Genomic DNA, 27,291 nt, shown 5'->3' on the forward strand with positions numbered 1-27,291 from the left:
AAGGATGGGCTTGTGCTGAGCAAAGCCCCTCAGAAGGGATGTTTGGCTTCAGCATTGGGCATTTACCCCAATTTAGACCACAATTTGCAATGATTTCCACCCCCCAAAAAATAAAAATAAAAAATGTGGTGCTGACTCTCTTCTCCTGGATAGCATCAATTCTGTCCCGCTTCCCTGGATCCACTTATAAAGTCAGATAAAAGCCATGTCCTTTTATACCGTGTGCCAAGAGGCTTCGGGGATTCTGCTAAACATATGCCGGCTTCCAGCCTCTGCTTCTCCACAGCAGGTTCCTGATCGTCTCCTGTAGCCCACCAGCTCTTGTGAGTCAGAGTTATTTCAGATCCGCAGTGTACTGGGAGGCTCTAGATGAAAGCATCTACAGATGTGCAAGATGTGGTTCACTAAATAAGGCAGTAAATATATCTTGCACATGTTGTTGCAAGAAGCATGTAACAAGGATAATAAATGAAGTAATAAGAGTATATAATACAGAAAAAAATGATTTTGTTACTGCAATAGCTATTACCTGTGTGCACACGTAGCTATATACGTAATTTATTAATGGCCAAATTCACTTAACAATTAGAAGTAACAGTTAGTGAATGAGGAATCATTGGCTTTTCTTAGTGACAGAAGCAGATCCTATGGAGAAGGCTGCTTGTGTGCATCGATCCCAAACCTTTATTGGTATCCTCGGAATACCATTTTGATGAGGCTTGAGATGGTCTCTCGAGTTCTTCCGCAGTATGGAGATGGATGTCACTTGTTCGTAGAGCGTCGTCTTCTTAAGCTCCTGTTTTGCAAACAATAAATCCAACCTTTTGGTAAATAATCAAATCACAGAATGGTTTGAGCTGAAAAGGACCTTAAAAATTGCCATGTCCAACACCCCTGCCATGGACACGAACGTTTTTTACTAGAACAAAGCCCCATCCAACCTGACCTTCAACACTTCAGCGATGGCTCATCCACAGCTCCTCTGGGCAACCTATTCCAGTGCCTCACCACCCTCACAGTAAAGAACTTCTTCCTTATATCTAATCTAAGTCTACTCTATTTTAGTTTAAAATCATTGCCCCTTGTCCTATCACTACAGACCCTGGTAAAAAAAATTTTCTCCATCTTTCTTATAAACCCCTCTTTATAAGAAAGGTCACAATAAGCTCTTCCAGGAGCCTTCTCTTCTCCAATTAACCCCAACTGTCTCAGCTTTAGCCCTGAGAAACATTAAGCTGGATAACAGATTTAAGGATGGACATGTCCCTGTGCCTTTGATAGAAGCTTTGCTGTTCCAAGAGCATCCTACAATGTCATGACTGACATCAGAGTTGCTATTTATGTCTAATGTATGTTGACCCCTTAAGAGAGAGTACATGGCAAGTACCAAGAAGTGAGCTTGGGACTGTGGTCTGAAAGCTGTATGGCCTTGGCCACTCCACGCAGTGCCTGAATTAACTCTCCACTATTTCTTCATCTTGTGGCACCAAGCCAAGTGAATATGGTTGTACTGTTTGGTTTGGCATGAGCTTGACATTGGTTTATCGATGTACGCCTCCCACCCAAGCTGTAACTCCTCTCTTACTCTGTGCTATCCTACTTGGCCAGGAATTACCCACGGAGAGACTTCACCGAGGCACAAGGACGTATTGTTTCACCTCCTGTCACCATGCCAGGCAAACCTGGTGGCCAATTTGATGTCTTGGCAGCCAACCTGTGGACCTGCTACTTGGAGAAGTGAGTCCAGCTGTATTTTCCAAGTGGAGCATGGCTAGCTAATGGGAAAGTGACCTATCACAGAAAGGGTAAGTCTTCCAAAAATAAATTTCAACCTCATATGGAAGTAGAAGGACTTATCCACACAGACCCTGCTGTTGCTAGACCTCTAGCTCTGGTGTGTGGGTCCAGAAGTCTTGGGTCAACCTGTGGCTGGTTCCAGTGACACCTGAGGGACGATGCTACTCTGGTTACTTCTCTCCCACTAAAGATGTCTGTCCCAGGGAGTGAACCCACCAACAACGTGGGTGACCAGGTTATCTGGCAGAATAGATGTGTTCGTGCTGGTCCTGTGAATGAAGGGCACTACAAGGGACAGCACACCCAAAAACCTTGTAGAATTGTGCCCCCAAAGCTCCTTGCAAGCACCAGTCCTGCAGTGGGTTCTGCTGATACCTGCTGTGCACAAAGCCTGCCAGCCTCACCCTGGGGCAGCAGGATGTGGCAGCTGCCAAACCCTGCTCCAAAAAAAAGGTCCACAAGTTGGTGTTTGTCATACAAGGTCAACTGTGGGCCGTGTCCTGCCACAGGCTCAGCCCCTGCAGTTCCCTTGGGATTCCCCCTCTTCCATGGGAGAGATGAGCGGGCTTGCCTGCTGGGACTGGCATGGAGTGCATAAACAGAAACCAAAACTCCCAGCTTCTGAGATGCTCCAAGACATCACTGCCAGTATAAGCATCATTATCTCGAGATGACGTTAGCCCAGTTGCTTTTCAGAAACGACACTTTAAAAAAAAAAGAAAGAAAGCAGACACTCAGAGATGAACTGGCAGTTTTTAATCACTTGCAAAAGATTAGCAGTTGACCACGTGCTCACCTCACGCTTAAAATAGGTTGTATCATGTCAACAGGATGCCCATCTCTAATTATAAATGATATTTCCCCAGACTAAACAAAGTTTGATATTTCTGCTTCATTTCCTTCAGCTCTGATTATAGCCTGTTCTTCAAAAAAAAAAAAAAAAAAAAAAAAAAGCATGAGGAAAGAGAGGGCCAAGATTTCTGATCTCTTCACTCTTTTTCTTTTCCTGTTGCTCCTTGGGGAATTTTGCGGTTGGGAGCTTGCTGATGCTTTACACACTGGGATTTTGGCTTGCCTTGGTGCTGACAGTAGTAGGGAGCAGGACAGGGGCTGTGCAGGTCACCAGGGTAGCTGTGGTTCCTGTCCTCAGCTTCATCCTATGGTGCCTACAGCTTTCAGGACTCTGTCTTGAGTTGTTTCTGAGGAAGACACTGCTCTTGGCATCTCACAGAATCACAGAATCATGAAGGTTGGAGAAGCCCTCCAAGATCACCTGCTCCAACCACCTCCTACCACCAATGTCACCACCAAGCCCTGTCCCCAGGCACCACGTCCAACCTCTCCTTGAACACCCCCAGGGATGGGGACTCCCCCACCTCCCTGGGCAACCCGTCCCAAGGCCTGACCGCTCTTGCTGAGCAGAAATGTCTCCTCATCTCCAACCTGAGCCTCCCCTGGCACAACTCGAGGCCGTTCCCTCTGCTCCTGGCCCTGGTTCCCTGTGAGCAGAGGCCGCCCCCCAGCTCCCCACCCCTTCCTTTCAGGCAGTTGCAGAGAGCAATAAGCTCTGCCCTGAGCCTCCTCTTCTCCAGCCCAAACCCCCCCAGGTCCCTCAGCCGCTCCTCACAGGACTTGTGTCCCAGGCCCTTCCCCAGCTTCGGAGCCCTTCTCTGGCCACACTCCAGGGCCTCGATGTCCTTCTGGGAGTGAGGGGCCCAAAGCTGAACCCAGCACTCGAGGGGTGGCCTCACCAGAGCAGAGTAAAGGGGGACGAGCACCTGTCTGAATGTTACTTACTGCCCTCTGGTACCAACCATAACCTTCCCCAGGTTATGGTAATGGTTAACCTGACCTTGGACCATGAAGACATTCCTGTTGCAAGCTGAAGACTTACAACTGCAAAGGAGATATCCCTTAGCTACTCTAACCCTACTACCAGTAACCTAAAAGCATCTGCAAAATTAATCTGAAAACCAGAGTGAAAAATGCGTGGCCAGTTCTCCTGGGACATTCCAGACTCGCCCTTCCAGCCAGATGTAAATTTTTAGGAAATGGTCAGCAGTGTCCATTCTACAAATCATTGATTTTCAGGGTTGGCATTCTCCTGGCTCATCTTGTCACTGCTGTTTGGCTGCCCATCCCAAGGCACAGTGGGATTCAGGCAGTGCTCCAGAATTGAACAAAAAAATGAAATGCACGTAATGGTGCTTGGGACGTTTGTGGTGTTTGAGGGACACTGGACACCACATGAATGACAGATATTATTGAAACTCTCAGTGTGAGCAGGTATCACGGCAGGATTTAGATGAGGTGGTTTGGCAATAAAGGGTCTTCTGCAGAGTGAGAGACTGCAGGAGATAAAAAAAAGTACAGCTGGGGAGGAAATGGCAGCCAGATACAGAGGCTGCTGGAACATGAAGCCATGAGACAACAAGAGAAAAAGGGAGGGAAAACGTGAGCAAGAAAAAGGATAGCTCAGGAGTTTCAGAGACTCCCACAATTTTTAGGGGAATGAGGCAAGCAGGATTCATGTTTGGATTGTAGAGGGCTAAAAGTGTCTCCAGCATCCTCTGGTTTTACTTTCCAATGACTGAGCCTCAGACTCACACCCGTCCCCAGTGACTTCTGAGGTGTGGCTTGCAGGAAAGTTGCTGGGTCTTGAGAAGACAAAAATAAGGGCAGGGACTTTTTGCCTTGCACTTGGCCTGCCGGCTCTGATGGCTGGTGGCAGTCTTCGTCCAGCAGCATCCGACCCATGCTTTTTCAAGCATCTCTGGGCTTTGCCTGCTCCTCTACCATCTCCAGGGCCCTCTTCTAGCTGGCACTTCAAATGTCCCAAGCTTTATCAACAGGTTCAGGGAGCTGTGCTCCATGTGACAGATCTGGTTTATCTTGAAATGGCAAAACCAGATGAGTCTGATGTGGTTTCTCTTGCAAATACTTCTCATATCTCTGCAGTAACACGAGGAGCTATGAATCAGGTGGTGCCAACAGGCAGGAGAACAGTTTGCTCTGCTGGCTATGTCAAAGATCATCTCTCTCCCTTTTAGATCCCCCAGTCAATTCAAACTGAAATATCATCCACTTTTCTTCATTCTTTTCATTTTCTTTTGAGCGGGGAAATAAAGAGGAAAGCCAGTCTCTCCCTTGGTGTTTTTAGTCCCCAGTGTTGATTCAGACCTTGCCAAAATGACTTTAAGCTACCAACCACTGTTGACAATCAGTTTTCCCTTTTCTATTGTCCCTTTTCTTTCCCTGTTTGCTTTGGGTAGGTGGTATCTTTCTGCAGGGAAGCTGTAGTAAAGGGATTACTGGCATTATATCTGCAAGGTCTTGAAGCTGATCATGAAACGAGTAATTTTCAGCTCTTGTGGAAAGTGTTTCACTACAGTTGGTCAAGAGTGTGATCTGCCCTGTCCTTTGCTCTTTCTGTGCTGATTTTTTCAGGCAAACCCTGAAAAAAATAAAAAAAGAAAAAGAAAAGAAAAAAAAATGTTTGCAATCATAATCCTAGGGATAGAAGAAATGACTTAGAAATGCTCTATTTTTGTCATGTTCCTTAAACCCTTTGATCCTTCCCATAGCCCCTTGATCCATCCCTACGTCATCATGTATTGATTTTTATTTTTTTTTAATAGCCCACAGCTGGATTCTGGATTATTTCCAAAACGTCTGTGCTTTCTGTACAAATGCTGGCTTTCCTTGAGTAATCTAATGCAGCACTCAATGATGTATTTTGGATATTTTGCATGAAGGAAAAACATTGAAACCCTGGCTTCGTCCCTCAGCGTGCTCCTTGCAGTGCTGACACAGTACTTCACAGCAGTCCCTTTCCACAGTGCTTTTGCTGAAACAAAAAAAAAAGGAGGAGGAAGGCACCTGCACCATCTAGCAACCCCTCCACACCGAATAATGAAGTGGGGGGTACATTGGGAAATGTGCGGGGATGATGGAGGTATTTCAATGGAGAGAGAAAGCAGACACAGGACAACGACTTGAAGGAAATTTTGCCTTTTTAACCCTGATTATCAGTCTCAGATTGTTCCAAACAGTGAGCATTTAATTCGATGCTGAACACTGCCTTCCAGATTTCAGAGGTCAGAAGCACTCAGCAAAATCTTTAAAGCCATTGCACAGGCTGCATTTCCACTGAGAGCTTTAGTGCACCGGAATGATGAAATATGGAGAATTTAGAAGCACATACAATTTTGCTTAAATTTGTATCACCAGTTCCCAGCCAAGCACATACAGAAGAACCCATGGCAGCAGCATTGAAGAGCTGAGTAAACTCCTGGTCTCCTTTTCCTTACACAAATGTGTAACCCCAGAATGATGTCAGAGACAAAAGAGATAGCTCTGATCAAATGTAGACATCTGCAAGGTCTGCATCTATCAAGCAAGCCACTCATCTTGATATACTGCACAGCTTACAGGGGTGAAATGGGAGTCCTTGATCGTGATTCATTTTGTTCTCCAGCAGACATCAAAGATAGGGCAGATGAATCACCCATGGGGAGCTCCCACTTTCTACTGTGAGCACAATAGGGGTGAGGAGTGACTAACACAGACACAGCTTCAGCAGGAAAGGAAACAAGTCCCTTTCACAGGCAGGAAATAGAGGACCAACTGGATTTTTTGGTGGTGTGGGTATAACCAGCTTTCCAGCCCAGGTAGGACATATCAGTCACTTAAAATGATTTCCAAATTTCCTTGGGAGAAGCCACTTTGGAACTGGTATTTCTGGAATGATTCTGACTGGGATTTAGTCCATGGTCTTAACAGAGCTCATGGTCCATCACATCTAGAAGGTCATTGCCTTTCCATGCCATACCATAAGCATCCCCTGTTTGGAGGAGTGAGCTTTTTAGGATTTACTTTCTGGTGACTAGACTCCCATATTTTTATCCTTTCTATATTATGAAAGGAAGAGAAGCTCTTCTTTTTGCTAATTGTATATATCTAGAAGGTTGGCTTACCAACCTCACATGTAAATTGATGAAATGAGATGTTTCTAGCATTCAGGATGAAGGGAATGCCCACGTTGCTTAATGGTTCACATCAGCCTTGCTGGATCTCAATTTCGTTCATTTTCTGCTGTCAAGTGATACACTCTTAATCGATTTTTAATACACCCCAAAAGGGACCAGTCCCTTTGCTGTGCATCAGTGGATATCTGCTGATTGTGAAGGAGTAATATTAGGTTATATTTACTGAAAAGTGGATGTGTACAGCTCCCTCTGGCCTATTGCTTTCTCCAGATACACACATGGCAATGTCCTCTCCCCTTTCAGCCTTAGCACTGAGGAAGTTTCTCACCATTCATGTGATGCTCCCTGTGGTTACCTCATGGTGCACCGCTCCCAGCTTTCATCCTTGAAAAATGCAGAGAGTTTTTTACTTAATAATGATAATAAAAAAGGAAAGTACATTGTGCAACATGAGGATGTCGTAAGGCTCAAGATTCAAGATAATAAAGTCATTGGAGATGGTCAAAGAAAACAGTGGCAATACCTTTCTGGCCACTGAAAAATTCATTCATTGACATGTGCAGGGAACACGTTAGGATGACTGATTTACATATACTTTGCCTGCCCTCTGGTGGTGGATGGCTGATGATTAATTTTTTTCATACTTACATATATTTCTGTACACATATACAAGTATAAATATACATGTATATTCTTATGTATATGTATTGACATATGGCAGAAAATGCTGTCATCTAAATTGCAATCTAAATCTGAATGTTGCAGATGTGATCAGTAGATTTTTATTGCCATGGGCTTTAGCTCTTGTTTTTTATGCTGAATATTTTCTACCTTACTGTGATTGTTTTAACATTTAGTTCGGTTAAAATAATTCAGCATGAAAATAATAGAAGCATAGTTAATTTTTTTTTTATTTTTTTTTTTTTATTATTTTTTTCCATCTTGGAGAGACCTGTGAGCTCTTCATCTGTCCTTTTCCTCTCTATAAATAAACCTCGCTGAAACTGGGTGAGCTGCACAAAATCAAGAGCAAAATGTTTTTGCAGGACCAGTTCTTACAGCAAGTACAGGACAGCATAAAAATAACCGCCGCAGCATGGATGTGCTTTTCCTTACACAATGCCAGTCCGGGTTACCAGGAGGGCGCAGAGACAGAGGTGGCCCTGGGCTGACAGCAGCGTGCTTGGAGGAGAGAGATTCCTTCAGCCTCTCTATTTTCAATTCAGCAAGGGCTTGACATTATTTTTTCCCCTCTTTTCCCCTTTCAGCTGTGAAGGGGAAACTTTCAGTTCCCCAGCTCTTGTGTTCGAGGAGAAGGGAATCATCTTCTGGCCAGTTCATTGAGCAAAATCAATAGATTCATAGAAAGGGTAGTGTCTTGCAGGAGATGAGGATTTAAATGGCAATAAAGTCATCCTTCCTTGCTGAGGTGGTTCTGGTTCCTTATTTTCTTACCAATTTGGCTTTCCTTTGGCTGGATGATGAAGAGAAGGGAGGAGCTGCAATGGGGCACTCCTCTGGCAAAGGTGGCAGAAACAGCTCTTGGTGCAAAAGTGTCCAGCACCTGGGCATGGGTAGTGAGGATAATGATGTTCAACAGTGCGGCTCTCAGGACTTGCATGAATTTAAAAGACATTGCCTAAAAATACTGTTCCCAGGCTTTTTTTCTTTGGGTTTGACCTATTAAAGTGGGAGGGTTGGCAATGGTGACTTCTCAGGCTGTGCTCACGTTGGGGTTTGCCTACTGGGAAGTGAACCAGGGGAACTTCTTATCTAAGCACCTTGGTTCTCCCCTCAACATTTCTGAGTGAAACTGCATTCTTTTCACTTTGGGAAAACAAATGTAGCTACAGCTGAACCAGAGACCAGTTCCTGGGTGCTGGATTCAGCTGTTAAATTGCTACTATTGGTTGTCCCCCAGCCAGCAAACACCATCCCGACCAATCTCATAGCATGTCTATGAGAATGTTCCTGGCACCAGGAATATTCCCAACAGGTTTTTTGGATGTTTGAGAGGGGAAAGAGGTGGCTCCAGCAACAGAGCAGGAGACGAGGCATGTAATATTTAATCATGCAGGCATCACCATTGCTTTCTAAGGAGCATCCATTTATTCTTTTCCTTTTCTAAGACCACAAAGCACCATGCAAGGGGGTTTGCTCTCATCGCTCAGGCTGTCTTGAAGTTTCAGATATGATGATGAGTTGCTGAAGACCTCTGAGGACGTGAAGCCTGCTGTTCTACCATAGCAGGAAGGTTCTTCACTTCGTACATTTCCATCTGCCCATCTTCTGCTGGCTGGGCACACATGGAGAGCAGTGCCTGAACATGCAATGATTCATTCCACCTAAATAAGTACATTTTCATTTTCTAGCCTCATTTGATGAAGAAGTTACTACTCTTTGGCCACACACACCAGTGGTGGACAGTCTGCACCCTTTCCAATGCCCAGCCACCAGGACAAAGCTACAAAGTAGGTGTAGGGAAGCTGTTTTCAGGCTGACCCCTGCTCCCCAGCATGTGCTGGGACACTCTGAAGATTGCTCCTGAGGCTTGGACCCAGCACGTGTACCAGGCCATAGTTTTACCTCTCATTCCAGTGATGGTGCAGTCAACCAGAGCAACCCTGATGACATCTTCCTGGGAATAACCTTTGTCACCTTGCTTGGATAACAACCCGTGGTTATTCTCTGGTGATGATGGTGGCTGGGGAGCTAGAGCTGCAACTCTGGCCAGGCAGACAATCACCTCTGCAGGAAGCCCACACAAGTAGGTTAAACAAAAGCTTTATTTCCACACAGCTTTCTCGGGACGCAGTGCCAAGATTTCACAGACGGCTCAAAACAAGGATTGGCAAGGAATGCTCAGCTCCTGTGATGCTTTCTTATTACAAACAGCCCTGAGTCACAAAGTGAGTGCTCAGAGCCAAGCCTGAACTTCCTTTAAACTCAGAAAAGTTCAGATTAACAATTTTCAGGTTTGTGCTTTAAAGCAATAATATGTCAGAGCAGACTGTAAGTGATTTCTCCAGCACTAGAATCTCAATACATGAGTGGAGTCCTCTGCTACTACTGCAGAAGAAATATTGAATAAACTATGCAACCTGGGCTGATTATTAAAGCAGCTAATTGCGGTACATTTGCCATTAGTTGTTACCCTGTGCTATGTGGCATTCAGACAGTGCTGGTGAGCAAAGGGCTCAAGACTCAAGCTGCAGGCACGCAGAGCCTGTTTGCTGTCTTCTCTTCCTGCCTACAGCTTTCTTACTAGCGTGGAGAAAGGTCAGTTGGTTTCCTGCAGGATTTCAGTATTTTGAAATGCCGTTTCAGTTCCAGCTTCTGAACAACAACAAAATAAATAAAGAAGGAAATTGGATGCGGAGGTTGGATCTGAGACATCTGCCTCCGGGGCTGCTTTGTAGCATGAGGCTGGGCTGGGTGGCTGGGATCGCCCCGCAGATGGGCAGCTGAGGGGTCTGGCAGATGATGGGAGACAACCAGAGCATTTTCCATTTGGAAACTGAGGAATATTCACAGCTTGGCAAGTTCTAGCAACAATAACAGAGAAAGCTTCAATGCTAATAAATGCCTTCTGTTCGAGACCAGCTTGAATTTCATGCTCCACGTTGTGGATTTCATTTGGACATCCGACCTACACAGAAATAACCTACGACAGCTTTGGTCCTTGGCCCCATATTGACTTTCCCTGAGCTTCTCCACATATGTTAATGAAAAATGTTTAGACATCTTGCCTTTTGAAACCGAGGATATTTACTTCCAAGGTCTGTTGTACAGTTGTTGAACTGCGCCTGCAGCTTGTCCTACCTAGTTTGGTTCATGGACCACGTCAAGGAGAAAGAGTGGCAAAAGGGGGATTTAATTCATTTAAATAAAACAAACAAACAAAAAACACTTTAGTCTGTTAGTGAAAGGAGAACCAGATGATAAAATTTTTATTAGCTTTCATGAGACCTTAAACTTGTCCTATTTTTAAGGAGGCTGTGTTGCTCCAAGCAATGACAATGCGAGGGGCAAATGTCATGGAGCGGAGGCAGGAAGCAAAGACCAGAATTGAATCATCAGGATTAATTGTGCAACAACACTTGTGGGTGGTTCTTGATGATCCCTGCTGGGTCCTGTGCTGTTCAGTAGAATTTAGAGGTGCTAAAACATATTGGTCAGGGAAGGAAGGAGAACCAAGGCAGACTGAGATCTGCAGATATCATGAAGCCAGATATCATGACTGTGAGGAACTGTTGTGAGTGAGGGAAAGGATGGTGAACAAAACAATACCAACAGCTGCAAAGTAATGAGCATCAGTGGGAAAGTGGTAGATGTTTCTTGCACTGCCTAGAACATGGAGCTGGCCATTGCAAAAAGACCAGGGGTGGGACAAAAACTGAAAAGCTTCACCATGTTTATTCAAAATGATTATTTTTATCACAGATGAGGTCATTCTGGGACTCTGTGGCATAACCAAAGGGGAACCCAAGGGTGTGTGACTACAGGGGTAAGAAATCCTTAGCCCACCTTCATTGGTGATGCCTGTGGACTTGCATCCAGCTGCTGCCTCCAGGACAGTCACACAGACAGAAGGGGGCAGGATGCCCTGATGTCTCCCATCCATTTGACAAAGGGGCAAATCCATTGCTGATGTGAGGACAGGAGGTTGTAGAGAAGTGAGGGCAACTTCTGCAGTGGAGCTGTCCATGGAGCTGCCCCTGACCTCACCACTGGAAGACAAATCTCTGTAATGCCAAGGAAAATAACCAGAGCTTCAGGGAAGGTGTTGTTGCATGAGGATGCCAGGACAGAGACAACATAATTTTGTGTGTTTAAAAAGAGGGGTAATGCTGCAGAATTACCCACAGCCTTACTTCTGCTGCCACGTTGCAGCAATCCCAAACCCCAGGGTGGGATCTTGATATTTTCCAATGAGCAATGTGCTGTGGGGAGTAATGCTACTCCCTTCCCATTGCAGTATTCCCTAGTATGGGAAACTTTCCCAGATACAGGTTCTTGCAGCTATTTTGACACCCATCCATGCCACGGCTGCTCCACACCATCCTTAGGTTCTTCTGCATCTCCTCATACTTTCACTGCCTGCTTATTTTGAGACCTTGTTGGGGTCTGCCTCTAAATTAATTAATAATGGAGTGAATATATGGGGTTCTCTATAGGAACCTTATCTGCAGAGAGAGCTGAAAAGTAATCTGAGATAAAGGTAAAGATATATAAAAGAACAAGATTTTCATGTGGAGGGATAGGTATCCAAGGATCTTTATTGGCATTTGGTTTTAATTCACTATGAAAAATACTGTGGATCCTGTATGAAATATAAACTATATTCAGATGGTTTATATTGTGCATAAGTACATCTTTTACAGCTGTCAGCAGATTTGCATGATTACATTAAATTTTACCCTATAACATTAGCAGTAAACCCTCCTGCAATGGTGTTTTCTAGAGTGGGTGCTTCACTATCCAAGAAATCAACCAAGCAACCTGCCCACAATCACCTGAAAAGTTGGCTGCAGAGCTACGAGATTTACATTTGCTGCTTCCACGCTCCATCTTAACATCATAACATCCAAACACTATTTTTAGGAGCAGAATAACAAAAGAAGAGTGTGATACAGTAATTATGTTTAGTGTGGGAAGAAATCTCACGAGTAAACCTAAACCTGTCTAAACAGAACAATACCAGGAAAATATAAATATATTTTATGGCTTTTTAACAGCAGAGGTTATCACACTTGGGGATGAGTCCTTGGCTTCTTCCTGTTGAAATTAAGAGGGGAAAAAAAACTACACTGGCTTCAAAGAGAATTAGGAATTATCCTGGGATTACTGAAGTCGTCAGTGATCAGAACTTTGCCTTTCTGCTCTCCTTTCCCACAGATCTACTATTTTATGTGTTTTTTAATAAATTCAAAGAATGCTGTTTATTTTTGAAGACAGCATGCTGAAGAAGGAATTCAAAAACTGTGTGCAGAAGGGCAGATTGAAATCTTCTTGTTTAAATGCTCTTCGTCTGAAGAATTCAGTTTGCAGCTACCCAGCATTATCTTAAAATTGTCTCAGACTAACAAAAACACTGGGTACCCCAAAATTCAAATACATATGTATCTGTGCATATGGGTAGATATTGAGAGAATACATACATAGCAGTAGTTTGAAGAAGTGTGTTGGGTTTTGCTGTTGTTTGTTGTGTGTTTTTCCTTCTCATACATTTACAAATGTGTAATTTGACATATATCAGAAGTAGAAAGTCTTGCTCTCTCCTGCTTGCTGTCACATTACCAGATAAAGGGATCAATCAGAAGTTTTTCAGGATTTTATGTTTTTTGCTCACATGCTTTTTCCTTTACATCCGCTTTGCCTGTGTGCTGGGAATAAGAAGTGTCTCAGAGAGGATTAGCACATACTTGCCATCTAGACAAGCACAGTGGTGGAGTTTTCCAGGGAAAATGTCAGGGAGTCCAGCACTTCCTCCGAACTGATGATGAACTATGTGGGAATGAGGTTGATCCAGCTTGACTTTAGTCATCCGTGATGCAGGTTTCTCCACTGGTGCAGATTCTGTTACAGTCAATGGCAAGCACTTTTAGGGCACGATTCATCTATTTGAATGAGGATATCTGGGATGGACTTCACTTTGGGGTTACAACACCTAACTTTAAAGGTGTATTTCATTAAACATATCTGCCTAGCATTATTTCAGATCTTAAGGTTTGGTGTCTGGCAATCCAGCTGCCAGTGCAAAACTGCTCCTGTGTCTTACTTATCAGCTCAGTCTGGGTATTGTAGATACTAGACCCATTTTCACTGTTCAGATAGATACAGCATGAACAGCTTTTACATGTACTTTGACAGTGCACGTCTTATACTTGCTATGGTGAAATAGCTGTTCACTTAGTATCCTTCTGAGATTTGTGGAGTTTGGCTTGCCTTCTTTAATAAAGTCATCTGCAATAACGTAAGAGAGTTGTTCACTGTTATTTGTCTTCTAACTGGTAAAAACCTGTTTTGGGTGCAGTGTTGATGAGTTCAAATTGGGCTTGAGAAAGGTCTTGGTGTTTTCAACAAGCACTTTCTCGTGGTAATATTGATTAAATTACCATATCTGCAGTTCTCTTTAGCTTGGCTGGAGAGACAACAACAAATTCCAGGAGTCTGTTAAAAGCCAGACAGTGAACAGAAGTAAAAAATCTGGAAGAAGAAGTGGCCAACAATAAAAATTTTTGACTCTGATGAAGTGTTCTCTGTGGGAAGTGCCTACAGGCCAAATGCTGGCCCTTTGTAGGAAGCTATTTTTACCCACTGTGAGGCTTACTTTGGATATTAGTGGCTTTGACACTACTTAGAGACTGGGGAGGAAAAATTCTGTGATGCTTTAGGCTTCTTCTACTGATTAAATAATGAACTTTTCCTTCCCTTTGCCTCACTTCTGCAGGTAAGAAAATTCATTAGTCTTATTAGTATCACTCAGCTAAAGGGACTGTAGAACATCATTCTCTACATCTCAGTTTTCCAGTATCTTGACATTCTCTTTTCATCCTGCTCTGGGATGAAAAGCATAAAATGTTTTAGATATGTTATATATATGTGTTTATAAAGAAAAAAATGTACTTCCAGTTGAGATCTGGGATTGTGAAGATGACATGTTTTGGCATTTTGATCAGATCACATTTTGGCATTTGGAAACAAATATTGATTCATACCAAACTGCTTCATTTCAAAACAGTCATTTTAGTTTGAAAATAGCATTAAAATGGCATTTGCAGCTGAAATGTCAATTCAAAAGAAAATGTTTCAGCTTAAATTGGCATACAGCAACAAAGCCTTTTGATTCAAAATTTCCCTTTGTGGGGGAGTAAAAATCTTTTTTTCTTGTAGTCAAAAACATTTTATTCTGAATTGTGTCGATCTTATTTTTTAACCAGCATTTCTTATAACAACAAACCTATTTATTGCAAAATGGTTAATGAGTTAACACTTGGCATTATTGTTCTAATAGACCCAAGTGCAGCTGGATATGTTTGTGCTGCCACACTGACCTACCTAAAATATGCCTTGGGCCCATCCTTGTGACTGAGGTGCTGATGAAGGAAAGCACCGTTGCTTTCCTTCCAATGGACATCAGTCAAAAAATTCCACATATGGAACCATGGTGAATAAAGCTCTGATCCAGTGCCCAGTTTCAATGAGAAATGGTGATTGGGGTTCATCTGCCTTCTCAGGCTCTCCCCCTGCAAGAGCTAAGAGGCTTCAGCAACTATACTGCTTTTGGCTGGGAGGGAATTAAACGGAGGGTTTGGACTTCTCTACTGGGGTTGACTTCATGCTGTTCATCCTGGTCTTACTAGTTCTTTGCTGTGTTCTTCTTAGATTTCTTCCTCTTCAAGACTCATTTCAGTCTCCTTCAGGCTCCCCAGTTCTTTAAAGGTTGCTTTTGTCAGTGTCCTCTTTGTGTTCTTCAGGACAAATTTGAGTTTCCTGGTCAGCATGCCCGACCAGTTGTGGCTGTAAAACAGAAGATAGGAGGAATTAGCAACCCTGCTCACTAAGGAATAGCTTTTTATTTTACATCATTTTGCATCAGAAAGAGCAAAAACATTAGACTTTCTTCAAGCCATCAAGAAGCATCAAGCAGGGAGGGTCATTGATACAGAACAGCAGGGATGTGGTGGTCCCAGTAGACCATACAAGTGCTGGAGAAGTTGCATGGGTTAATGGAATGGACAGAGCTTTCACCAAGGATATCCACTTCGTAAAGGTAAACATCACTTCTGCTCATGAAGAACACTTCTAACTATGCATCACAAGTCTGATAAAGCCTCTGTCTGCTAATAGCAGAGATTCCCTGCTAATTGTGTGGGTTTCTCTGGGTCTGAGGTCATTCACTACCACTTCTGGGAAATCTGAAGGCTCAGCTGCTCAGACAGCTCCATGATCCTACCATTACCAACACAAGAGGGACAGAGAAACAGAAAATGCTGACATTCACCTCAGATCCAGATGCAGTTTTGCTGCCTCAGCCTGGCACTGCTCCTAACACAACAGGCTCTGCTGAGCAAGATTTAAGATTTAAGAGCTTGTCTAATTCAGAGATTAAATCTAGATCCAAGCTGGTAAACTGATGTGATGGAGCTGAAGAGGTTCATTTGAAATGAAGTTCTAAGTGTCCATGGTGCTCAGGTTCTACCGTTTGTTGGTAGGCATGGATTTATTATAATATAACGGGGGGTTCAGATACAAATGAAACATCAAGAATTTGTAGAAGGCCAGCAGATGAGTGAATAGCAGGGTTTTAGGTAGGTCTCAACTTTCTAGATGTCCTGTAAAAGCATCCCATGAAATCAAATTAACTGTGTATAAAAGAAGAAAATATAATCCCAACTGTTGTAAACTGAAAAGAACCAAATTCTAACACATATCAATAACACAGTTATGATTACATAAATATGGAAAAGAAATAGGTGAGAAACTGTTTTGTACACACACAGATATGTAAGGTTTTAAACTGTAAACATCACTGTCGTACAATGAACAAGCAATTGCTTTAGAATAAAAATATATGTAAAAGTGACTATATAAAGCAGGGATCCCAAAGGTATAAGATACCTGCCGCTGAGGACAGGCTATTAAATCTGGATGTAACAAGAGAAGGTCTGGGGCCTCCAACCTCAGCACACACTCTGCCCCCTTCACTCTCACACTTGGTGGGAGACCATGGACAGCCAAAGACAGCCAAGGGCAAAAAACAGGAAAGAAAAATAAAGGCAAATTCCTGAGTCTTAAGAAATTACAAATATATCATCTCAACGTGATTTAGGCTTCAGTGGAGAATTGACCCTGACATTTCATTCATTGAACATTATGAGAAAGAACTGATGCCCCTGTCAAAATGATCAGAAGTGTTGTGCAACCACAAATGAAACAAGGAAAATAAATATCCTTAAGTGTCTTTTTTAAGCCTTTCTAGTGTTGAACAAGGAAGATTTTACTTCCACTGTGTTTCTGGGAGATGTCTTTGCATACCAAGGCAGAAGAAGTAGCTGATGCAGAGCAGAAGAAAGGTGGAAGAGAAGAAAAATGTGATGGACAAAATAATAATCAATAGAAATGAGTGTTTGGTTTCTGAAGTTCTGGTTTTAGTCTTTGGAGAGATCATGCAGGCAAAATCACCTAAGATTATCCCTGCAGTGAGCTGGAAGAAGAAATAGTAAGCTGTAATTGTATTGTGCTTCTGTGTAAGGGTCAGTTTCACCTTTAAGGACAGAGCGAAGATTTATCACACACCCTGTGCTGAATGAGCTTTCAGACTTCTCCTTGAGATCTTAACTGCTGGTCCACCACACCTTGCTAGTCTGTGGTTTGGCCAGCAAGATGCAGTGATTTGGGTGTTTGCTGTATTTTCCAAACAGGAATCTTGAGAGGTCTACTGTTACTGAGATGAGTTCATGGGACAAGTCATTAAAACAGAGGGAGAGGCAAAAAAAGAGGAGAGAGAACGAGAGAGAGAATAGGTCAAGAAACTGAGCCTTGGTGCTTTCAGCTGCTGTTTTATCTGCCAGACTTGTACAACAGCCTTGGACACCTGTGGTGCTCCAGGCTGTACCCCACTTGCTTGTGTGGGTCATTGCACCCATGTTATGATCCACGTTATGATTTCCCAGTAGAATCCCTACAGATTCTGGTGGAGGAGAAAGTACATTATCTCTGGATGCCTTGAGGTGTACTTTGATGGTGCTCATGCTTTGCTGCACCTTTTTATCAAGATCTGGCCAGAACCATCACTTGTTTTAGAAAGGAGGATACAGCATGGACAACAGAGTCCACAGCCTTTCACAGCTAAAGGGTTCATCTTCTGAGCATGAGGATCAGTCTTGGCACGCCTCTAGACTCCAGAGCATATGAATGTTCCAAAAGTAGAGATTGGGAACCTTATCTTATCACAGCAAGACTGTTAAAGGATGTCAAACAAATTGGACTGTAAACTGAGAGAAAGAATTATAGATTACTGCATTTGAAATACTTGTCTAGAGTCCCTTTATTCTTATCAGGGAAAAACAAGCTTATTGATGGCATGATTCCTTTCATCTTATGAAGTACACCTAAGATCAGATGGGAATACGACTACGACATGAAGCAGAGACATGGGGATAAGTGGCTGTTGAGAATGCAGTTGCTCCATTGAAAGCTTCAGACACACAGGAAGGATTGAACTAGGATCATTGAAAAGCTCCAGGTATGAATATCTTACTGATTTTTCTGCTGTTTCCTATGAATCAAGCCAAATGAGCTAACGAGGACCTTCTGTTCTCTATAATGTATTGCTAATCAGCCTTAACCAAAGAATATATCTGTGGGTGATATATGTGCTAAATGTTTTTATATTACTATATGTACAGTTTCTGCCAGGCAGTGCTAACCCAAGTTTTGTTTCTGGCCTTGGAGGAGTAGCTCATGATCATAGGTATAGATCAGCATGCTGGTCCTCTGGGCTTTGGAGCTTATATTTAGCTGTGAGTGTTCATGTATGGTAACACTTATACAGGTCTCTCCACAGTATGTCCCAAATTTTGTTCTCAGAAAAATAAATGAATAAATGTATCTCTTAAGGGAGTTGAAACAGCTTAACACCCCCCAGATCTTTAAAAGTCATGGCTGGGAAAGAGAAACACACCCAGAAGTGCTCTGTTGGGTTTCAGCCTTGTGAGAAAATTGGATGGAACTTTTTTATCAGTTTGATATTGTGTACCTTAGAAGTTTGTAAGCAGCCTGTATAGAGGCACTGGGGGCTTTCATCCACATCTGTCTTTTTCTAAGAAAGCCTAAATTAAGACAAATTCAGTGGCACAGAGTAGCAGCATTATTGCTGCTCTCAGAGATACTAAAAAACCGTAACCATGCAACATTCTCAAGGGGCATCAGATCCTGTGTGTGCGTGCAAGCTTATGTGCCAGCTTTATTCTAGTAGCACCTATTTGATCAGGTACCTCAGTTCATGCTATTATACACATATAACTTCTGATTTCCAACCAAATCATGCAAGAGCAGGTCGTAATTTTGCTAGGAAATCACCCAACAAAGTTATTACAGTTTCTAGACAGCTCTGTCGCAGTTCCCAGCACCTTTTTGAATAAGACACTTTAAAAGAGTAATACATATTTTTGACAAGAAAAAGCGTGGCACTAAACCCAGCGAAGTGCAGACAAATAACACACAAGCAGACACTAAAATAGCAGAGCTACTTGGGACTGTCCTACAGCTACTACCTCAGATCTAGGCCTTTTTCTCAAGCAGTTTTGCAGCTTTCCTCCTTTTGAACTCGGCAATTTCTTCCGAGGGTAACCCATGAGCTTTACACCTGCAGTGAACATGTAGGCCATTAGAGAGAGAACCAATTCAGTTTCATGTGCAATAACGAACAGACCATAGCGGAGACTATGTGAAATGTGTCTTCTGATGTGAAAAAGGGAAACAAATGTTGGGCCTTGCTCAGATTTCATTTATTCCCCTCCTGTATCACTTCAGCTCGATTTATTGCAAAGGGTGAGGTTAGCTAAATCCATTTTAAATGTCCTGAAGTTGCCCTGAGATGTTTTTGTAATGCCTAGACATGTTTTGTGATCTGTATAGCCAGACACTTCCAGATGGCACTTGACATGTCCTACACACCTCTCCCAGGATGAGATGAATGGTTTTGTTGATGGAGGAGCTCAAACTAGGTTTCTATTAGATGGCTGTGTTCTGAGTGTATTCGACAAGATGAACTCTCCGTGACTCATTCCATTATTCCTCTGATCCCCCTTTAATTCATCAAAGAGAAGAGCAAAACCAAACTTCTATGAAGACCTTGCCTTTGGTTAGTCCAGCTCCATTCAGTGCAATTTGCCCTTCCATGGGGTGATGCTTTCAGAGATTCTCAGCTCTCAAAACTATGGGCACATTTCCAAGTGGAAATCCTATTTAAATGTCCCTCAGGACTGCCAGTTTCCTCTGAAAACTTAGCACAAACTTAACCACCTTTCTGGTGAGAGACAGGAAACAGGTTTCAGGTTTTTTTTGCCTATTTTTCACAAATGGTAACATCCAACCACATTGTCCTCTATGCCTTACCTAAATCCTTGGCTCTGGGAACATCTTTCCTTCTTATAGAAACATTGATTTCTATTTATAAATCTTCCCGTGAGTGCTGGAGCCTACAGGGCTGGATTGCAAGGACAGGGAAGCCTGAAGGACATAATCCTGATGGGCTGGATGAGGAATGGCTTCTTCTGGGAATCTGCAACTCAGGTGGGATTCCTCCCACTGAGTTTTAACTACCAGCAACAGAGATGTCTCCATGGGAGGCATAAATCTTGGGCTCTCTTCTGAGCCAGTGGAGGGAAATAGAAGCTGCTGGATCACAGTTAGGGTTTATCCCAAAGCAGATGTCCTATGCAGGGCAGAAGAGTGGCACCTGGAAGTGCCCATTTCTCCACATTGACTCAAAAAGATAAGAGAGCTCAGATGGATGTATCTAATGCCAGAGATGAATAACTTTACATAAGAAAAAATCCTACCAACTGGGCTGGGAGGAGGAACACTTCTATCTCAGGCCCTTTATGCAAGCATTGGTAAAATTCAGTCACAAAAGAGTAAGCACGAGGGGACTTGCTCTTTGATTCCACTCTCCAGGACTTTATCCACAGGGGAATGAAGCGTTTGTTGCTTGTTTCTGCACAATGGTGCAGGAGGTTGTGACCCACTGGAAGGCCAAGACCGCACCAAGGTCTTTGTGAGTCAAGCACAATATCAGATTATCTGAGCTCTAGCTCCAAAAACTGCTCACACAAATATCAAATGACCATTTGATAATGACTTGGCACAATCCACAGCACAATAATAAGAAGGGAGATCCAGTACAAACAGCACTGACACATCTCCCGAACTTGCCAGTGTCTGAATAACTGAGATTGCTGATTCTGCATCCTCCCTCCTAACCTCTTGCAAAACCCCTCTGCCTGTCAGCTGTTATTTTCCAAGATCCTCTCTTCCCTCCACCTTGTTTCTGAAGCCAGCTGGAGAAAATTTCATGTGAAGTCCTGCACTCCAATTCCCTGGACACGATCTGCCTGCCTGTCCTACAGCAGCTGCCCAGAGAAGTTAAGGAATTTGCCTTCTTTTTCCTGAATGTGGTGTATTACAATAACAGAACCACATTAATTTTTTTCCTGAGCATTGAAAAAACAATCTCCTGGCTTGAACCTGAGGCAGCCAGTACAAATTCTAGTTCCCAGTTATATGGGGAAAGTTCAGGTCCACAGAGAGCATTGTTATGACTTGGCCACTCTCTACCCTTTGGCAAAAACTGCAGAAGACATTGCCTTCTCATCCCTTCTTTCTCCTTTTCTTATCCCCAGCTCACACAACCCCCTGTGTTGGAGCAAAGCATACTTTATTGCAAGGTGCAGGGATCTTGGGCAGCCCATTACATCTCAGCTCAGGCTTCCCCATGTTTCACTTTTCATAGACAACAAAGACAGATACTGAGCACAATTTCAGGACTGCATATGAATACCTGCAGATGAAAGGGTGACACATTGAATCACATCTTCCAGTTAGGCAGTGCTCCTACCTGACTTTGCTTCCTTTCTGAACACTTCATTTGGGGTTTCTTGCTAAAGGCAGAAATTCTCTAATCTAATATTCCAGCCAATTCTTCCAGAAGCCTCAGCTTGCTCATAAAGAGCCTGTTTAAATAAATCAGCTGAAGCAACTGCATTCCAAGTCAGAGAGTCTTGTTCAAAGGAAGATGATTCACTACCTTTCTTTCCCTTTCCCCCTTTTAAATGATCAAACTTAAGAGAAAAAAAATCTTCTTTCTCACCTGCTTTATGCCATAAACATGAGCAGAACATTCCTTTTTCTTCATCTTGCTGTTGTATTAGGGGTTCAGAAATCATTTGAGAAGCAAACGTTTACTGTGAAACAAAAAGTATCTGTCCTGTCTTTGGGTGATCAAGTCTATGAGCCAGAATATGCTTTTATTTCTCCCAGAAAAACCTTTTCTTATATGTTATACAAAGTTTTTTTTATGAAATCTTATGATGCTATTATATAAGTCCAGCCATCTAAGGACAGAAAAAAAAAATCACTACTGTTTGCTCTACAAGCTCTTTATTTCAGGTTAAAATGTGCATTGAGTAAAAAACTTCAAATGGGATCCTGAAGAGAAATCCTTTCACTTGCTGCTCAGAGAGAAGCATCAGCAGCAACAGTAAAGATTCTCTACTGATCCTCTCCCATCCTGCCCGAGTGTCTCCTACAGACACTGAATCAGAGAACTTCCCATAGGGTAGAACAAGAAACCCTGTTGTCCCAGTGGGTGTCTTCTTCCTGACCTTTATCATTTGGTGTTTGGATATGGATTCTTTGAGCATCCTTCACTGCTTCTAACCCATTTCATTTTAAATTAAGTTCTTGGTGCTTTTCCCAAGGGTGGCCCTCATGTATGGGAGGATGGGAAAGCCCCCAGACTTTCTCCTGTACCTGGTTGCACCATCAGTTTTCAGTGATTTCTCACTGCATGTTGTGCTTACTATTTCTGATGGTCTTGGACTGGTTGTCTTATGGGCTCTTCTGGACTTTAGACCTTCTACATCATTTGATTCAAGAGCAGGGATATAGGATTGATGATAATAATCCAGAACTCTTGCATGCTCCCTCCCTGGGCACTGTTTATGGTTAAAAACCCTTGAGAACCTTGAGAGCAACCATGATCTACATGTATATCTTTCATCACTGAATTGTATTTGTTTTTCTCCAGTTGATATTCTGTATAATTTAAAATAGTGTTATAAGGGGAAAGTTCCCAGATAAAGCTACCTTCTGGGATAGAAGATTTCTGCTTGAAGGCCCTGTATTCTGTACCAAAGCAAGGGATTTCTAAAATGGGATCACAGAAATTGGAAAGTTAGAAGACCCTTTCTGTTACTTAACTCCATGGAACTGCAGATGAACATGATCCTTTCTCCTGTTGAAGGTTGTGGTTTGTTTGTTTGTTGTTTGAATTTCAATGGTTATTGAATATTTCCTAGTAGTAGATAATATTTCAGTGCTTTGCCAAAAGCATTTATGATTCAGTCTAGATTAGGCTTATATCTGATAGATTTGCATAACATCATGTTCTTTGTGCTGTTTGGGGCAAGAGGAGTGCCCCAATCTAGTTTCTCACATCTGTAATCTAGCATCTTTATGCTTTTTCCTTGTCTGCTCTTCAGCCCCAAAACTAGTCTCCTGGTGTACCCTCAAAGAAACCTCCCAGCCTTCCTTCAAACCTATCTGATTGTGAAATCTCCAAAAATAATCTAGTCTGCAGGTAGGCAGCTGCTCAACTGTTCATCATTTTGGTATGCTTTCTCTGTGCCCACCCCAATTGGCTGTTATTTCCTCCAATAAAATATAAGGCTTTTGTGGAAATCCCTTTTCTTTGCCTTATGTGACTATTGCACCATGAAGCCCCAACCCAATCCTGATATGCAGCAACACAAACCCTAACAAGTTGCAAGAAAGGAGGAGAAATAATACCCATCACAAGGTAGACATCTATTGGGGAAGGTGTAGGAATTTGCCTTGGAGCAAGGAAAGGACTAAGGAGCCTGTTTAACAGCCTGCCCTGTTTTCTGTGATGCAAAGAAAACCTAAAGGTCTCACTTAAAGCGGGTAAAACTGCAATTTGACCAGACCCAGAAAGAAGGAGGTTCACCTTCAAAAAAAAAAAACTCTCTGGAGCAGGAGGCAACACTGCAGTCTGGGCATTAAACTTCCTCTTTCCTTGTGCCCTGGGTCAACTAGTGAACATCCACCCTATCTCTTACAAATAGCACGTGAAAGGGTTTCTTACCTGATTTCCAGTAAGCTTTTACTTCCAAAAACACACACAGACCCTGAGCAGCTTGGCATAAGGCCAATTTTAAGAATAGTGTTTTTGTTCATTTGATTTTATGCACGGTTGGAAGAAAGTTGGGGTGGTAAGAAGCGTGTCAGGTAATTTAATGGTATTTACTTTCTTCTTAATTAAAATGCATTGTATCCTATGTGAACATTACCCACAGCACCTGGCTTTTAAGAGTAATGTGTGTTTACCCAAACCTCGTTATACAACTGCAAATGTATGAAAGCCTAGTGCAGGCAATGAAAATCAATGAGAATGTTCCAATTAATGCCTCCAATAAGTTTGTAATTAGGATTAAACACAGAGGTTGGTGAATATCAATTAAATTCAAATTATGTAGGTGCAATAATTGTTCCTTTGTTAGTCATTTGGTTATGGCTTGAGGTTTATTACTAGATAATCAGCTATATTCTCTCAGTAATTTCAGCAATGCCAGAAGGGGTTGTTTTCCCAGTGTTTTATGGGCTATTGGTATTAACCAAGTCACATAACTGAATATCCTCACACATTTTTACATTTGCTGAAGTTTAGCTTCTAGCAGATTCATATATGCAAAGTCTATCATCTATGTAAAGTCCGTGTTTGTTCTGCAGATCTGAGGGTGCCAAGACTACTACAAGCACAGCGATAGCCTGAAGTAAGATAATGTAGTTTGATTGATCCATAAATATATATGAACTGCTGTATGAGCTACCTGATCTGCCCATGACTGCCCACCAGAGCTAGAAAATTGATTTCATGTGTCAAGAGATCCTCCTCCTACTGACTGTGCTTTCAGCTTTGTCTGGCTGATGGGTTCTACAATGAGGGGTTGTACACGGCAGATAAATTTAACACTTTCTTTTGATGTTACCTGCCATCTTTTTCACAAACCTCTGAGGTGAAGACCTTAAATACTCCATATTTCATGGAGTATTGTCATGGACAGTACTCATGGTCTTATTGTGACAGCAAGGAGCATTAACAGACTGTCAGTGAGAGTAAGCTCATCAAGTAGTCCAAGTTCCTATGAATTCCAGGAGATAACTCATGGGGTCAGACACAGATTCAGAAATGTTATGAAGACAAAATCAATCTTCTTAGAATTACTTTGAGACCTTTCTTCACAAAGCACTTCCAACCCCAGGATGCAAACCTTAAATCCATGGCCCATAGGTTTGTCTTTCGATAATATGGGGATGAAACCAAACACAATTTATTAAGCTTTTCTTAACAAGCACCAGCTCTCAACAAGACCACCACAACTGCCCATCTGCAGATGTTTAGGTCGCCCAAGGTGCAAAATAAAGCATGAGACAACCAAATGCCATTTTTATCTCTCAACTGGAATGACTGGGGAAAGCACACATTGGCAGTAAAGGTAATCCAGCTGACAGATGGGAAAGTGTGTAGCCATATAGTTAAATTTAATTGTGTTTTTGTGAAATTCCTCAGAGTACGCAGTGTGAGAAATACCCTCATCCAGACCTGTTGGCAACCATTCATTCCTGAGCAATGGGCACCTGCAGCTCTTGCAAGAACACGAGGAATTAAGGACATGCTCAAGCAAAATACCCCTCATGGTTACATTAAAATAGACATCACAAGATCATTTGGGTAAGAGGAATTTCCCAGTCTGAGAGTTGAAGCTTTCTTCATTGAAGCAACTCCCCTTTCCTTGTTGTTCAATACTTAATGAGTGTGATCCCTTTGGTGGTCTAAGTCAAGAGTTCAAACAGAAAGCCAAACTATGAGTTGAAAGTACCTGTCAGCATACCTCTCAGAGGAGGGTTGCTAGTTCTAGTGATCCATGATGAATGAAGTGATGAGGAATGCATACTTCCCTCTCATGAATAGAAGGAGAAAATCTACTTCTGCTCACTGATCCCACCAGTTGTGAGTGACCAGATTGTGCAAGATCTCATAGAAAGGAAAGACCTAAGTGGAAGATGAGTTGCTTCAGGATGAGGTGAAAAGAGGAGTAGAAGAGAAATGTATTCACTCCTGTATCCAGGAGGAATTAATTCTTTGTTAGCTCAAAAGCCTACAGATGAGGAAATTTAGGTGAATGTCAAGCAGTGGCTTGAATCACCATATTGACCAAGACAGAGCCATAACAGAGGAGCAACTGTCAATACCTCATAATCTGGCATAAAAATTGAACCTCAAGATAAGGCTGGAAAAGCAGGGCACCATTTCTGATCCTTGCCTGATAATAACTTTGCCTGTGCATGAGGCAGTTCTCCAATTATTTGCCTTGCTTGGATATCCAGTTGTTCTACAGGCTTTAGTTTTCATTTTGAACCCTTCCCTAGGACAGATTCAGTTTCATATAACTCTGCTTTTTTTGTCTGATTACTCTCACATTCATTCAAGTGCTGTATTTGGATCTTTAGGGACACAAATACTTCTACAGAACAGTGAAGATCAAGGCTCTGGGGCAAGAGCAGAAGATCACCTCCCTCTCAGCAGTGTTACTGGTGGATTCTTCTGATGTTATAAAAGGATGCTCAAGATCCCTTGATCCTGGTTGTGTGGGAGAATTTTTTTTCCTGCTTTTATTGCCCCACTCTTCAGCCCCCAGACCTGATGTATTTTCTATCATTTACAATCCTTGTTTAGAATCAGCTCTGGCCTGCATAAATCTGATGAAATACAGGCACAGGTTGCCAGAAGACTGTCTCTTTAGGCGCTTTATAAGGAACCTCAACAGTCAACAGAGGCCTGACGAGTGACTTTTAGATGGTGAAACGCAGATGAGAAAGACCTAATCTTAGTGCTTCCTTGATTTCATGGAAAGGCAATTCGCCTTGGTAGTTATAGAATCACAGAATCATGGAATGGTTTGGGTTGGAAGGGACCTTAAAGGTCATCTAGTTCCAAACTTCATGCCATAGGCAGAGACACCTTCCAATAATCTGACAAATGTGCTCCAGGTTTCATATTTCCCAAGAAAAATGCATGACTTGTACCAAATGCCTCCAAGTTTAAGAAACACTGTTCTTCTCTCACAATTATTTTCCAGTCACCTTCTGTCTTCCACCCTGTCTGACACCTAAATACCTTAAGAGACATGTCCCAAAATGCTGTTAATTCAATGCTACGCCAGGAAAACTCCGGGAGTGCTCTGAACACATGGGCTGCCCTGAATGCCCTTTTCATTTTACTAAGAGGAAATGAGGCAAAACTGAGAACAAGATTACTCAGGGGAAGTCAGAGTCAAAGCAAAAACAGACCCTGTTTGCTGTCAGACATCCATCTCTGAGCTAGTCACTGTAGGACCTCTTTACCGTCAACAAGAACAGGCATCTTTCAAGGGTAATTCATCTTACTCTAAGCAGGCCAGTCAACTCACACCCTCCAAGCATTTATTTCTCTTTGTTGACTATAAAGGCAGTCAAGGTTGAGTAACTTTAATGTGGGTGACTACACTGTTCTTGTCAAACCAATCCCACTCCTGGTTTTCATGTCCTGACCACAACATCCTTCCTAGGCATTCAGTATGTGACAGCTGAGCAGGGAGCGCTCAGTTTGCAAAGTCAGGCATTGCAAAGGTGCAAAATGGCTGGATGGATTTCAAGT

At 42.6% G+C, this 27,291-nt stretch overlaps 1 protein-coding gene across 1 annotated transcript in view; it reads right to left on the minus strand.

The window, feature by feature from the left end:
* Positions 1-15,169: 15,169 nt before the first annotated feature.
* Positions 15,170-27,291, minus strand: part of GUCY2F (guanylate cyclase 2F, retinal) — a gene marked incomplete at both ends in the record, with an annotated part of 44,703 nt that continues 32,581 nt past the window's right edge. The window contains one exon of the mRNA XM_082784653.1: positions 15,170-15,308. Coding sequence (XP_082640779.1) covers positions 15,170-15,308 — 139 coding nt within the window. The remainder of the gene's footprint in view (positions 15,309-27,291) is intronic.

The sequence above is a fragment of the Aythya marila genome (genome assembly GCF_965140915.1).
Source record: "Aythya marila genome assembly, chromosome: 1".
Taxonomy (NCBI): Eukaryota; Metazoa; Chordata; class Aves; order Anseriformes; family Anatidae; genus Aythya; species Aythya marila.